This window comes from Embiotoca jacksoni, unplaced genomic scaffold (genome assembly GCF_022577435.1).
Source record: "Embiotoca jacksoni isolate LCO1_2020_lvr unplaced genomic scaffold, fEmbJac1.0.p SCAF_15, whole genome shotgun sequence".
In the NCBI taxonomy this organism is placed as follows: domain Eukaryota; kingdom Metazoa; phylum Chordata; class Actinopteri; family Embiotocidae; genus Embiotoca; species Embiotoca jacksoni.
The window spans coordinates 8,196,312-8,209,481 of record NW_027185285.1 but is presented as its reverse complement, the minus strand read 5'-3'; the positions used below and the strand labels follow the sequence as shown (position 1 = coordinate 8,209,481).

Sequence of the window (13,170 nt, the reverse complement as noted above, 5' to 3'; positions counted from 1 at the left end):
TAAACACATTTTTTTTGACAGATATAGATCGTAAAAGTAAAATTAAAGTTGCATTCAAACTGATTTGCAGTAGGTTTCTGAGATAAGCGGCATAATAACTAAACAGTGTTTCCTCGAGGTTCAGTATTTACCCGTGTTGGTGGGTGGTGTGGTGTGTGAAGAATATACATGCAGGCTAGCGCCTACAGCCTATCTGTTGGTGCTAGCTTGGCCAGACTCAGTTATTGCAATACGCAGAAAATAGTGAAATAAGGCATTCAAATGTGTGATTTACCTATAATGAAACCAAGGGCCTGATTTGCTAATGGTTTGCATGTGAAAATCACGTGCAAACTCCACACCACCTGCAAAAAAATGTCCAAGCACATTTACGAACAACGTGCAGTGAGGATTGTGTCTTTCAAATGTGCAATTTAACACGTGTTGTCCATTGTGTGTGTTTGACTGCATGTATATGTAATATTGGGCATTTCTGCTTGAAGGTGCAAAATACTGGGAGGGGAAATGCAAATAGAACCATTTAACACCAGCAAGCCTTTTTTTTCCCGCCTTTTGGTTTTTCCCACAGTATTGACTTTCATGCTAATAATCTCCTATATCATGTTTTGTTCTTGTTATATTTATATTTCTTAATTTCAATGGGATCAGATTTCCTTTTCCTTTTGCGGTCGCTCTGTTTTCCATTGCTGGAATCACTTTAACACACCAAACCCCTTATTGAAATACAATGATTTGCACCTGATATCAGTGATGCAATTACTCTTAGTAAATCACCCGCAAAACGGGTGCAAAAAAAATGGCAAACTTTTGGAAGGAACACGCAATTTAGTACCCTTTATTTGAGATCTTAATAAATCAGGCACCAAGTCTTCTTTTTTTCCCTCATATTGGCAGCTCTTAATTTGCCTGGGCAGACTGTGGACTTGACTTGTTAAGAAAAACAAACAAACAGTAAAATGTCATTTTTTTAGCAATTTTACAAAAAGAATATAGGTTTCACAAAACTGAAACTATTTCAAAGAGTCCCTGGGTTCTCTGGGAAAATCTTCTCTAGATTTAAGTAGTCTAAGTAAAGTGGGTTTTGATCTGGACCTGGTCTAATGGTCTAGATGTAAAGACAGCAGTGAAATCTGTCAGATCTAAATTACAGAAAGAAGGCAGCAGATACAGTGCATTCGGAAAGTATTCACAGCGCTTCACTTTTTCCACATTTTGTTATATTACAGCCTTATTCCAAAATGGATTAAATTCATTTTTCCCCTCAAAATTCTACACACAATACCCCATAATGACAATGTTAAATATTTTTTTTTGAAAATTTTGCAAATCTATTAAAAATCAAAAATGAAAAAAATTACATGTACATAAGTATTCATAGCCTTTGCCATTACACTCAAAATTGAGCTCAGGTGCATCCTGTTTCCACTGATCATCCTTGAGATGTTTCTACAACTTGATTGGAGTCCACCTGTGGTAAATTCAGTTGATTGGACATGATTTAGAAAGACACACACCGTCTATATAAGGTCCCACAGTTGACAGTGCATGTCAGAGCACAAACCAAGCCATGAAGTCCAAAGAATTGTCTGTAGACCTCCGAGACAGGATTGTATCGAGGCACAGATCTGGGAAAGGGTACAGAAAAATGTCTGCAGCATTGAAGGTCCCAATGAGCACAGTGGCCTCCATCATCCGTAAATGGAAGAAGTTTGGAACCACCAGGACTCTTCCTAGAGTTGGCCGCCCGGCCAAACTGAGCAATCGGGGGAGAAGGGCCTTAGTCAGGGAGGTGACCAGGAACCCGATGGTCACTCTGACAGAGCTCCAACGTTGCTCTGTGAAGAGAGGAGAACCTTCCAGAAGGACAACCATCTCTGCAGCACTCCACCAAGCAGGCCTGTATGGTAGAGTGGCCAGACGGAAGCCACTCCTCAGTAAAAGGCACATGACAGCCCACCTGGAGTTTACCAAAAGGCACCTGGAGGACTGTCAGACCATGAGAAACTAAATTCTCTGGTCTGATGAAACAAAGATTGAACTCTTTGGCCTGAATGCCAAGCGTCATGTTTGGAGGAAACCAGGCACCGCTCATCACCTGGCCAATACCATCTCTACGGTGAAGCATGGTGGTGGCAGCATCATGCTGTGGGGATGTTTTTCAGCGGCAGGAACTGGGAGACTAGTCAGGATGGAGGGAAAGATGAATGCAGCAATGTACAGAGACATCCTTGATGAAAACCTTCTCCAGAGCGCTCCGGAGAAGACTGGGGCGAAGGTTCATCTTCCAACAGGACAACGACCCGAAGCACACAGCCAAGATAACAAAGGAATGGCTTCGGGACAACTCTGTGAATGTCTTTGAGAGGCCCAGGCAGAGCCCAGACTTGAACCCGATTGAACATCTCTGGAGAGATCTGAAAATGGCTGTGCACCGATGCTCCCCATCCAACCTGATGGAGCTTGAGAGGTCCTGCAAAGAAGAATGGGAGAAACTGTCCAAAAATAGGTGTGCCAAGCTTATAGCATCATACTCAAAAAGACTTGAGGCTGTAATTTCTGCCAAAGGTGCTTCAACAAAATATTGAGCAAAGGCTGTGAATACTTATGTACGTGTTATATTTTCGTTCTTTATTTTTAATAGATTTGCAAAAATTTTAAACAAACTATTTTCACTTTGTCATTATGGGATATTGCGTGTAGAATTTTGAGGAAAAAAATGAATTTAATCCATTTTGGAATAAGGCTGTAACATAACAAAATGTGTAAAAAGTGAAGTGCTGTGAATACTTTCCGGATGCACAGTACATCCTGACACACATTGAATAATAGGTGCAGGCTACTTCATTCTCTTTTCTCCATTAATTTATTCAACATAACAAGTCAGGGAATTTGCATTGTTCTTTGCATTTGCATGACACCTTTAAAAAAACCTTTCTTGGTTGGTTTATAAGGTTTACTTTGGAGACTTCACACTATTAGAACTGATCTGTGAACTTGACATGCCATGATGAACTCTGAATTGTTACTTTTTCTGGGTAAGTGAATTTGTATTTTTGTGAGAATCTCCAAACTTTTTAACTGAAGGAAGCATATCTGTTCCTAATTTAAATTAATATGTGAGTGCTGCTAATTTTGATGTGAAAATATTCAGTTCAAATCAAATAAAGATTATTATTTAAATGTGAGACTTTTAATTATAATCTTATGAAGAAATGACATGTATTTCAAAAAACATTGAGGCCTATAATGATGTGAATTAATTATGTAAAGTGTCAAATTTCTTGCTTTTTGTTATTTGTTGTTGAACATGTATCAAATTCACATAACATTTCGCAAATTTGTCCAGGGCACCAGCAAAATATTCACTTTCCAATGTTGTTTTAATTTTTTTTTTTTTTTTTTTTTTTTAAGGTTTACTTATCATCCCTGTCTATTGTAGTTTTCCTCCTGGTTTGAATGAATTTACATAGTTATACACAAAAACACTTTCAAACAGTGAGTGAACTAACCAACACGGCTATCAATGTTTTCTTGTTATTTATAGGTTCTTGTGATAGATACACCAACATAACTGTGCCATAGCGCAAGTGAGAGTTAAAATCTACCTCTTTCCCTGGCTATCCTAGAGGTGATCACCATCGTCTCAACCAGTGGTGGCACGTCACAGGTATTGGAGGAGACAACATCATGCTTCAGAGCTTATTATGGCACCAAAACAAAATTATATTTATATTTCATCTAGTTTTCCAAATTCTTTGTCTATAACCCCTAAAAAGAAGACTACTTCTGGTAAAATTGGTCAGCATAGAACTCATCCATTTTATATATATATATGTATATATGTGTGTCTCTGTCCTGGAGGATTCCACATATTCACACCATTAGCATACCCATATGATGGTATAGCCTACTTAACCTGTGAGTTGCAGCTAACTCTTGCAATGCTTTGTTTTCAATTTCATTGTCAAAATACACAAAAAAGGCACATTACATGCATATTAGACCTAAATATAGAGGTTAGAAAACATGACTAAATTAAAACGAAATCTTACAGCCTAAAAATACATCTATGTAAAATATGTCACACACCTTGATAGAAACTAAAATTTAATAGACAGTTTGCTGTTAAAGAACTTAATCTTGTAACTACAGAGATGATAACTTCAAATAGTGAGCTCAGCAAAGAAAGTTTGCAGAAATGTATCAGAGTTGGCCCGATTTAATGAGCCTTGTGTGATGGCAGGAGACTTTCTTGCAAAATTAAGCAGCTACTTCTAAATGGTTGGGTTTCAGGCAATGCTGTCCACCTCATGCAGTGAGAAGTGCACCAAGTTTAGTGTAAAGTAGAGTACATTTTTGATACGTGTTATACCTATTGGATATTGTTCTTTGTTGAACAGCTGTTTGTATGGTTGCATATGGTTCCTGGGTCATGTAAAATGCAGTTTCAAGAATTGGCGAACTTTTGCATAAAAAACAACAATGATGTTAAAAACCCCAACAACCATGGGTGTGACACAATTATTGCTTACTTAAAAGAAGCAAAGTAAATGTCCCGAATCTGGGCCCATTCATAATATGCTATTAAAATTGCTTTAGTTGCCAGTACCTACAATTTTTTAGAAGTGATAAAAGGCTGGTCATTTGTAGGGGAAATTGCCCTTCAAAAACATGTTGTAATTGTTTTATCTCTGTTTAGATCATAAGGGTTGTAAACCAGACTCCTGTGGACCATTTTCTGAGTGTAGTCTGAAAGGTTTTTGTGTTGATGGATATGAAATCCCAGCAGATCGCATACTCCAGATTCATATGGTTGTGTCGTTAAGTATACATCCAAAACAATAAGTTATGTTGTAATATTAAACAACCATATTGCCACGATTTACTGAAATTATGGTTGTTTATGATTTTCAGGATGAATATTTGTTTTGTTTTTTTGTAGATCTAGATGTGTCTAATATGCAGTGCTTAAAGAATAATCCATTAATTAGACCTTTTGTAGTCAAAAAAATATATGGTGAGCTGAAAGTAATCTGCAAGTGGGCAAATTTCTGTTTAATTACATGAAGTGTTCCTTCTTCAGATATTGATAAGTGTTTCAACTCAACTGTCTGTGGTCCCGATTCTGTCTGCAACAACACACCTGGAGCTTATACCGGCAAATGTCAACCCAGTTATATACCGACTGATCCAAACCAAGAGCCCAGGAAGAACATCATCTGTATTGGCATTTGCAAACCTGAGATTTCAAACGTCAAACCGATTTTTTTGTTGGTGGGCGAGTTGTACACAGAAGACTTCACACAGTCAGGACTGATCTGTGGACCTGACATGTCATGATGGACTGTGCATCCTCACTTTTCCTGGGTAAGTGAATTTGTATTTTTGTACAGATATGTGAGAACCTCCAAGCTTATTATCATTATTATATCTGACTAGTCCTAATTTTGAATCTATATGCCAGTGCTGCTAGTATTCATTTGAAAATAGTGTTATTAATGATGGAACATAATATGATTCGTGACTTCTCATGAAAGCATTCTGAAGAAATGACTGATACTTGAAGGAACATCAAAATATGGCATTAAAAACCTAAATGTCGCATATTTTACGTTTTTTTTGGTGTTTCATTTGCTTCATATCCATGAGAAGATATTTTTGTGGTTTTAAGTACTAAAAACCATCTCAATACTTTTACATCTTCTGTCTTGAGCTTCTTCCTAGAACTCCAAACAGCATCGTTGTTAAATATGTATGTTTCTTTTTGGACTGAACATTTTTAAACTTTCACGGCATTTATGTGGCATCTAGATTAGTTTTATATAAAAAAAAGAAATGGACATCTGAATTTATACAAAATGGGACCATAAAACCATAAGTGTCAAGTTTATTTTTTTTGCTGCTTGCTGTTGAAAATGTAAAAACAGAACACAATATATTGCAAAAAAAAAAAAAAAAAAAAAAGAAGGCAAGCACCGACAAATTCTTCACTCTCGTTTCTCTATTTTTCAGGTTTACTTATCATCCCTGTGTGTTGTGATTTTCCTCCTGGTACGGATTAATACCATTTAAATAGAGACACAGCAAAATATCCTCAAACATTGGGTGAAATAACCATGATGACTACTACTGTTTACTTGTTACTTGCAGGTTCTTGTGATGGCTACACCAACCTAACTGACTCGTGGCGCAACCGAGACTTTACATCTACTTCTTTCCCTGGTTTTCCTAAAACAGATGGACATCTTGTTAATCATTGGTGGCGCTTCACAGGGATTGGGGGAGATAGAGTTGTTTCAAACTGTTTTGCTAACATCCGGGGTGGCACAATCCATATAACGTATATTTCAACTCCATATCCAACAACTGAGTCTGTAACCCCCACAACAGCGACTGCTCATGCTCATTATGGAACTTGTTTTGGGCCAGGTGTTTATGTGAGTGTGGTTCTGTGTCCTGGAGGATTCTACGTGCACAAACCATTATCCCGCCACTCTGTCGCCATTGCTACGGGTTACGTAATCTGTGAGTTGCAGCTAACTCTTTTAATCCCGTTATTTCTTTGTCAAGACATGAAAGACTTCTCTTGCTTTTTCCACAAAGCTAATTGTCAACATTCTCAGGTTATCTCAAACTTGCCAGGAATAAAGAAACTGAAACGTACTAAATACATTCACCCAATTAAAGCTAACAGCTCTGTCGAATCCAGAATTAATAACTTAATCAAACATTTGAAATTTAAAGTTCTCCAAGAATGGTGTTGCGTGCTTTATTTTCCATTTGCTTACCAAATGGCTGAAATAGTGAAAATATAAAGAGTAATTTCTCAATGTGTGGTATGGTCAGTCTCTTTGTATAGTTCTATATGGCAACAAATATTTCTGGGTTGTGTGACTGTCAGTTTCAAGAAAAAGTTACAATAAATACAGTTTTTCTATTGATGTCATTTGAATAGTCATTCATATATTATTATTGTATCTATTATTTTATATCATTGGAGTTTATTTTTTTAAATTATCTATTATTTTTGGAAACCAACAACAAACACCTTGACCACTATAATATAAGATGTGACATTATCATTGCATTACTTTAAATAAACAATGTAAATGTTCCATATCTGTGACTACATATAATTAATATCAAAGTTTCTTTAGTTGCCCATACTCACTAACTTTTACAAGTGATAAAGGTTGGTCAAGGGTTATTTTTTTAAATTGTCATTCTTTATGTGATAATTCTATAATCATTTTATCTCTGTTTAGATCATCATGACTGTAAGCCAAACTCCTGTGGACCACTTGCAGAGTGCACTCCGGATGGGGGCTGTATTTGTGTTAATGGGTATGAAATCCCCCCAGAACACCTACCTACTCCAGATTCATTTGGTTGTGTTGGTAAGTACAGGATATCCAACTCAAAAGATATATATTTATATAAAATAAACAACCCTAATGTCACAAGTTTCTGAAATTATGGGAAGTTATAATCTTCAGGACGAGTACATGGACATGTTTGTTTGGACATAGGATTGTGCATGCATCCTATTGTATTGGGTACATATAAGACGTACATAAAGAGGCCTTATGTGCTCTTAAAGTGTGGAGTTTGTTTACAATGTCCCATTTTGTCAGACATTGATGAATGTGAGAGAACTGCTGGAATTTGTGGTCCTAACCTCACCTGTATCAACATCCCCGGAGAATACATCTGTGCCTGTTTGGAGGGTTTCAATGGGACAGATCTACCACCTGGAGGGTCCAACCAGTGTACAGGTACCATTAAAATATTAGATTGATATGTTCACTGCTTTGTTGCCTATATATATCACGTGTATACTGAGGGGCTCATGAGGTAGCAGTAAATAAAACAGGAACACAGAAAGGCTGATCTTGGTGGGAGTTTAATAATCTCAAAAGATTCTGTCGAGAACATGGATTAAAATGTGTGTGAGCGAGTACTATGTAATATGCATATATACTTTTGTGATTTCTCTGACAAGTATGTATGGCTCCTTTTGTTTAATATGTTATTTTAATTTGTATATTTCTATAGATATCGATGAGTGTGTTGAAGATGCAACAGTCTGTGGCCCTAATTCTAACTGCCAAAATTCAATTGGATCTTATATCTGTACCTGCTTCCCTGGTTATCGGCTGAACAAGCCAGATGTTATAGCCAGCAAATCTAACCCATGCACAGGTGCGTGCTCTTGTTCACTATCTCTGCACAGTGTGGTTCTGACATGCCGATATGCAGCAAATGGATCCAATGACCAAAACCAAAAAAAAAAAAAATCCCGTGTGTTTTCTCTTTCCTCTACAGATATAGATGAGTGCACTGAGACACCTGGTATATGTGGCAAACAAACTGTGTGTACTAATGTACCGGGCACCTTCTATTGTTCTTGTCCTGATGGATACTATCCCTCAACTGGAATCGTGTGGGAAATAGGCATCTCATTTTGTAAAAGTAAGGGAAGTAAGGATTAAAGATAATTAAGATTTATAAAAATGTTGATAGTTCATATACAATATTTTCTACATTATTGACAGGTCTTCAAGATATTCTCGATGAAATCGAACCTGCTAAGGTAAGACCCATTGACATTTTTCTTCTAGATATGTCCAACTTTCTTTCTCGTGTAAGATATGTCGGAGTATCTCAGTATAATAATAAAGCAAGCAAATTTCAGGTTCTTAAAATAAAGCTTTAGTTCCCTAAAAAGGGAAATCTCACTATTCAGTATAGTAAAGAAATACTCAGCTCACCCATTCATTGCAGGGTCAGACAAAAGAGGGAGCTTTCCTTGGCAATATGGATCAACAACTTAAGAACAACATAGGTGTCACCTTGCCAGAAGCGGTATGTATCTGAAAACTATGACTTACTGTTGGTAACAATCTTAGAGCAAGCCATATAGTCATGGGTGAATTTGTTGGTATCCTTCATTGACAAAAGAAAAACTCAATACTCTCAGAAATAATTTAAAACTGACCAAATTGCTTTCTCTGCTCCGTGTTCAGTTTGGTGCTCACAATGACACACTTTCCTCCATTTAAATAAGCGAAATGACTACAAGATGATGATTACGAGATTAAAGATGTGTGATACCAAGCAAAGAAAACAATTAGTGTAAAATAGAACTGTTATCGAATGATGTCAAACTTTTTCTGAGGGTACCAACAAATCTGTCGAAGCCATTTCTGAATAATTTTTGTTGAAGAAGCAAAAATGTGTGATTTTTCATGCAGTCTTTGCTATACTCATATACATGAAAAATCCCCTTTGATATCATCACTTTTCTGGAGCAATGAAGGTTTATTTCAATGAGCTGTTAAGGGTACCAACAAATTCATCCACGATTGTAGCTAGGTCTGTTTTAAATGTAGAGACAGATGACACAGTCCCTGACTAAATACATAATGTGATGCTCTGCAATTATGTTTTCTCTAACACCATTTCCTCTGTTCTTCTTGATGTCTTTGCAGACAGTTTCAAACTGCTTTTCTTCATCCATGGTACTTCCTATCCAACAGAATTATAACTTCATACTATTTTTAATATTCTGTTTTTGTAATATTTATTGATTTCATAGATTGTATTTCCTGCAGGAGGTATCAGGTGTTGGACCGCGTGCCAGAACAATCAGGGTGAGTAGTGAAGGAGATGGGGAGACCGGCAGTATGATTCTCGACATTTCAGACCTTTTGATTTCTGCAATCATTCCACCAACTGAGAATCAAACCAAAACATCAGTGCAGACTTCAACAGTAGGTAAGAGCAGTTCCATTATCCTGACGGGCTACATTTGAAGTCTTTTTGAACGTGAAGTAAAACAATTCTCATCCATGTGTAAGATTTGAGCCTACTGGCCATTGGTCCAGGGAGTGATGACAACAGCAGGGCCTCCCTTTCCACTAAAGGACAAATCATGGAAATCAACTTGCAGGCTTTTGCCAGTGCCAACAATGGTGAGAGAGTAGATTATTAAGATGAATATGACTCTTACAGCATTGCCAAAATGAAAACCTTGTCTTAAATCCATGCTCTTTTGTGATGTGGACACTCCAAGGTTCTGCATCAGCTGCCATCATGACACTGAATGGGATGGAGAGTCTTCTTAGTCATCAATACTTCAAAACAGAGAACAAGACAGAGATGTATTCGGATGTTTTCACGGTCATATTACCAAAATTAAACCACACCAACCTCACAGAGCCTGTCAACTTTACCATCCAGCACAAGAAGGTACAGCTGCAGTATCTCAATTGTACAACTATCTTATCAATCCAATGAAAAACACGCAGACTGTTCATTGTTCCTGCCTCTGTTTCTCTTTGTTTTTCAGAAAGTACCTGCATCTGGTATAGTCACTTGTGTGTACTGGGAAGACAAAAGCAAGAACAAAGAAGAGGGAGAAGAGGATAACACAGAAATGAGTGGAGAGACCAGGAGTTGGTCAGTCGAGGGCTGTTGGGTTACATACTCTGATGAAAACTACACAATCTGCAGCTGCTCCCACCTTTCTACCTTTGCCCTCATCATGCAGATTGGCGAGGTATATCAGATTTCTATGAAAATGATAAAATAGGTTTTTAAGGTCAGAGAATGCATTGACACATTTAAAAATATGGTAGTGTGTTGGGGGAGACGATGGGATTTTACCAGAATGCTGTGAGTTAATGTGTTTGTGTTCTTAGTTATCTGCCCTAAACACCACAGATGTGACGTGGCAAACAGTGTTAATGGTTTTCACAATAATTCTACTGTATTTCTATAGTTCTACATTTTATTAAATCTTTTTATGTATATCTGCATTTTCAGCCTCCACCAGAAAGTCCGTTCTTAGAGTGGCTAAACCGGATTTGTGTGATTGTCGGACTATTCTTCTTTGGTCTGGCAATCTTTACCTTCCTCCTATGCAGCTGGAACCCCAAAATTAACAACACAGCCCGTCTTCACCTCTGTCTCAGTCTCTCCTTATCACATCTACTACTACTGTGGAATGATGAATATACTGAAGATGAGGTAAAAACTATATTGCTAATATTTGTTCATGTTTTAAACAATATTCTTCACTGGTCCTCACATTTTTATTAACTTTGACCAAAAACTAAAAGAAATATCTATGAATTTTCTCTTGTGCATGTTTCCAACTTTGCATAAAGGTTTAACTTTAATTTATTTAAGTCAAGGTTTGCTTTATGTGTCTCAACAGCTGGCCTGCACCGTCATGGCAGGGCTTCTCCATTTCTTAGTTGTTGCGAGTTTTGTGTGGATGTTGCTGGAGGCCATACAGCTCTACTTGCTGGTTCGAAGGCTCTCCAAGGTGCAGGTCATCCAGAGAGACGGCCTCCCATGGCCACTTCTCTACCTGATTGGCTATGGTGTTCCATTTGTGATTGTGGGTGCTTCTGCACTGGTATATTCTGATGGATATGGTGCTACAGAGGCTGAGGTGTGAGTAGGACTACCATCAACAAATGCTTTCATTCATATCTTTTTATATGTTTAATGGTGTTTTAAGTTGAAAGGATTGTTTATTTCTTTCATTCCTTTGCAGCTGCTGGCTCTCTACACAACGCAATTTCAACTGGGCTTTAACAGGCCCTGTTATTGTAATCCTTGCAGTGAGTATTTTGCCTATTGGCAACTATATCCTATCTTTTTCAACAAAAATAAGAGCTGAGGGTCAGTTTAGCCTGGTAACATTTTCTGGACTTATTTTTAGATGACTTTTGACAAACTATTAAAGGTGATACAAAATGTGTCTTTTGAAATTCTCTCAATGCCCTGCTGGATTTAAGGTGAGGAACAATGAAATGCGATGCAATCCACAGACAAAACTGTCTCTGGGACACATGCTGAAGCATCCTGCAATGCCAGGCAATGCAGAACAAATCAGATAGAAGGGACAGGTGTTGGAATTATTGCAATTGAGTTGAAAATGTGTCTGGATGCTAGACAGATATTTTTTCAGCCTGTGTGTTGCTGTTTTTTTTTGTTTTATTTCAGATGAACTGGATATTGTTCTGTGCTACTATGTGGAGTCTGAGACCCACCTTGGCCAACATGAAAAGTGATGTTTCCCAATCCAAAGACACCAGGTATGAGTGCTTAAGGTTATCCCACCCTTGTATTTTTTTCAGAAAAGTTGAAGGTGACAATTAATGCAGAATGTATTGATATATTACACAATTTGATATTTTTACTTCACATTCTGCAGAGTGAAAAGTAGTATAAACTGACATGGATTTTATAATGGTAGTTGACATAGACACCAATTAGAGTTGGATTAGGGATTGGAAACTGGTCACATTTGGGTTTAGATTTGCATTTAGATCAGGGTCCAGATTAGAAAACATGCCAGCACTTCCTTTATCAAATGTATTTTGTCAACTGTTAAATGATTGTCAACATAATCAAAGGTTTTGAAATACTCTACTCTGTGGCCATTTACTATATGTTTTTCCAGGGTGATTGTGTTCAAAATCCTGGCCCAGTTCGTCATTCTGGGCTGTACATGGATTCTGGGTCTGTACCAGACAAACCTTTTCTTCCAGGTCCTCTTCATTTTCCTCAACTCCCAGCAGGGCACCTTTCTTTTCATCGTACACTGTCTGCTCAACAAGGAGGTAATCTCCAGATAGATCACTCTGTACTTTCTTTGTCTCGCTCTTTCACATTTCAATGAACATCTGACAATAGATTAATTCCAATGTAACACTTGTTACACACTTGTTGTAACATTTTGATTTGCCCTCCTTTTTCCCCAGAACCAAACTAAACTGTAGACTTGTGTTTAAACTGTGTCTATCAGGTGCGAGAGGAGTACATAAGGTGGCTGACAAGCTCTTGTGGAAAAGACAGATCTGTGGTGAGTCTCTGTAAACGCAATACATGATCGCAAGCAGTCATAGAAATATCAAGTCTTATCAATTAAAACAAAATAGATATTTAAATTAAATGTAGCCCAGTCCATCCATTTCAACATGAATGGACCTCTTAGGAAATTTCCTAATCAGAAAACTGATTATAATTATCATGATTTATTTCAACAGAAAGATGCGCCTTCAGTTTCTGAGGATTTGGACAAACCTGAGGAACAGAGGTGAGGGAAGGAGGGATGATGAGTAAGCTTGATGGAGTGATGAGGAAGCAGGGAGA

The 13,170-nt window shown here is 37.5% G+C and overlaps 1 protein-coding gene across 1 annotated transcript; it reads left to right on the top strand.

The window, feature by feature from the left end:
- The first annotated feature begins 5,339 nt into the window (after positions 1–5,339).
- LOC138197758 (adhesion G protein-coupled receptor E1-like) lies at positions 5,340–13,160 on the top strand. The gene is made up of 23 exons (XM_069148645.1): positions 5,340–5,367; positions 6,013–6,051; positions 6,151–6,321; positions 6,430–6,525; positions 7,266–7,397; positions 7,635–7,775; positions 8,056–8,202; positions 8,326–8,472; positions 8,556–8,593; positions 8,785–8,865; positions 9,492–9,521; positions 9,615–9,777; positions 9,861–9,974; positions 10,076–10,251; positions 10,311–10,313; positions 10,352–10,561; positions 10,828–11,031; positions 11,222–11,463; positions 11,567–11,633; positions 12,019–12,110; positions 12,479–12,638; positions 12,824–12,880; positions 13,065–13,160. Exons 1-23 carry the CDS (start codon positions 5,340–5,342, stop codon positions 13,116–13,118), a joined length of 2,592 nt encoding a protein of 863 aa, XP_069004746.1. The 3' UTR covers positions 13,119–13,160.
- Positions 13,161–13,170: the final 10 nt, after the last annotated feature.

What these genes read in the sequence shown, in the direction of transcription:
- LOC138197758 (XM_069148645.1), top strand. Translation starts at nt 5,340, where the DNA reads ATGGACTGTGCATCCTCACTTTTCCTGG. An exon ending in ATGAAATCGAACCTGCTAAG is followed by an intron (nt 8,594 to 8,784) that starts GTAAGACCCATT and finishes CATTCATTGCAG; the next exon opens with GGTCAGACAAAAGAGGGAGC. An exon ending in AGTGCAGACTTCAACAGTAG is followed by an intron (nt 9,778 to 9,860) that starts GTAAGAGCAGTT and finishes TCCATGTGTAAG; the next exon opens with ATTTGAGCCTACTGGCCATT.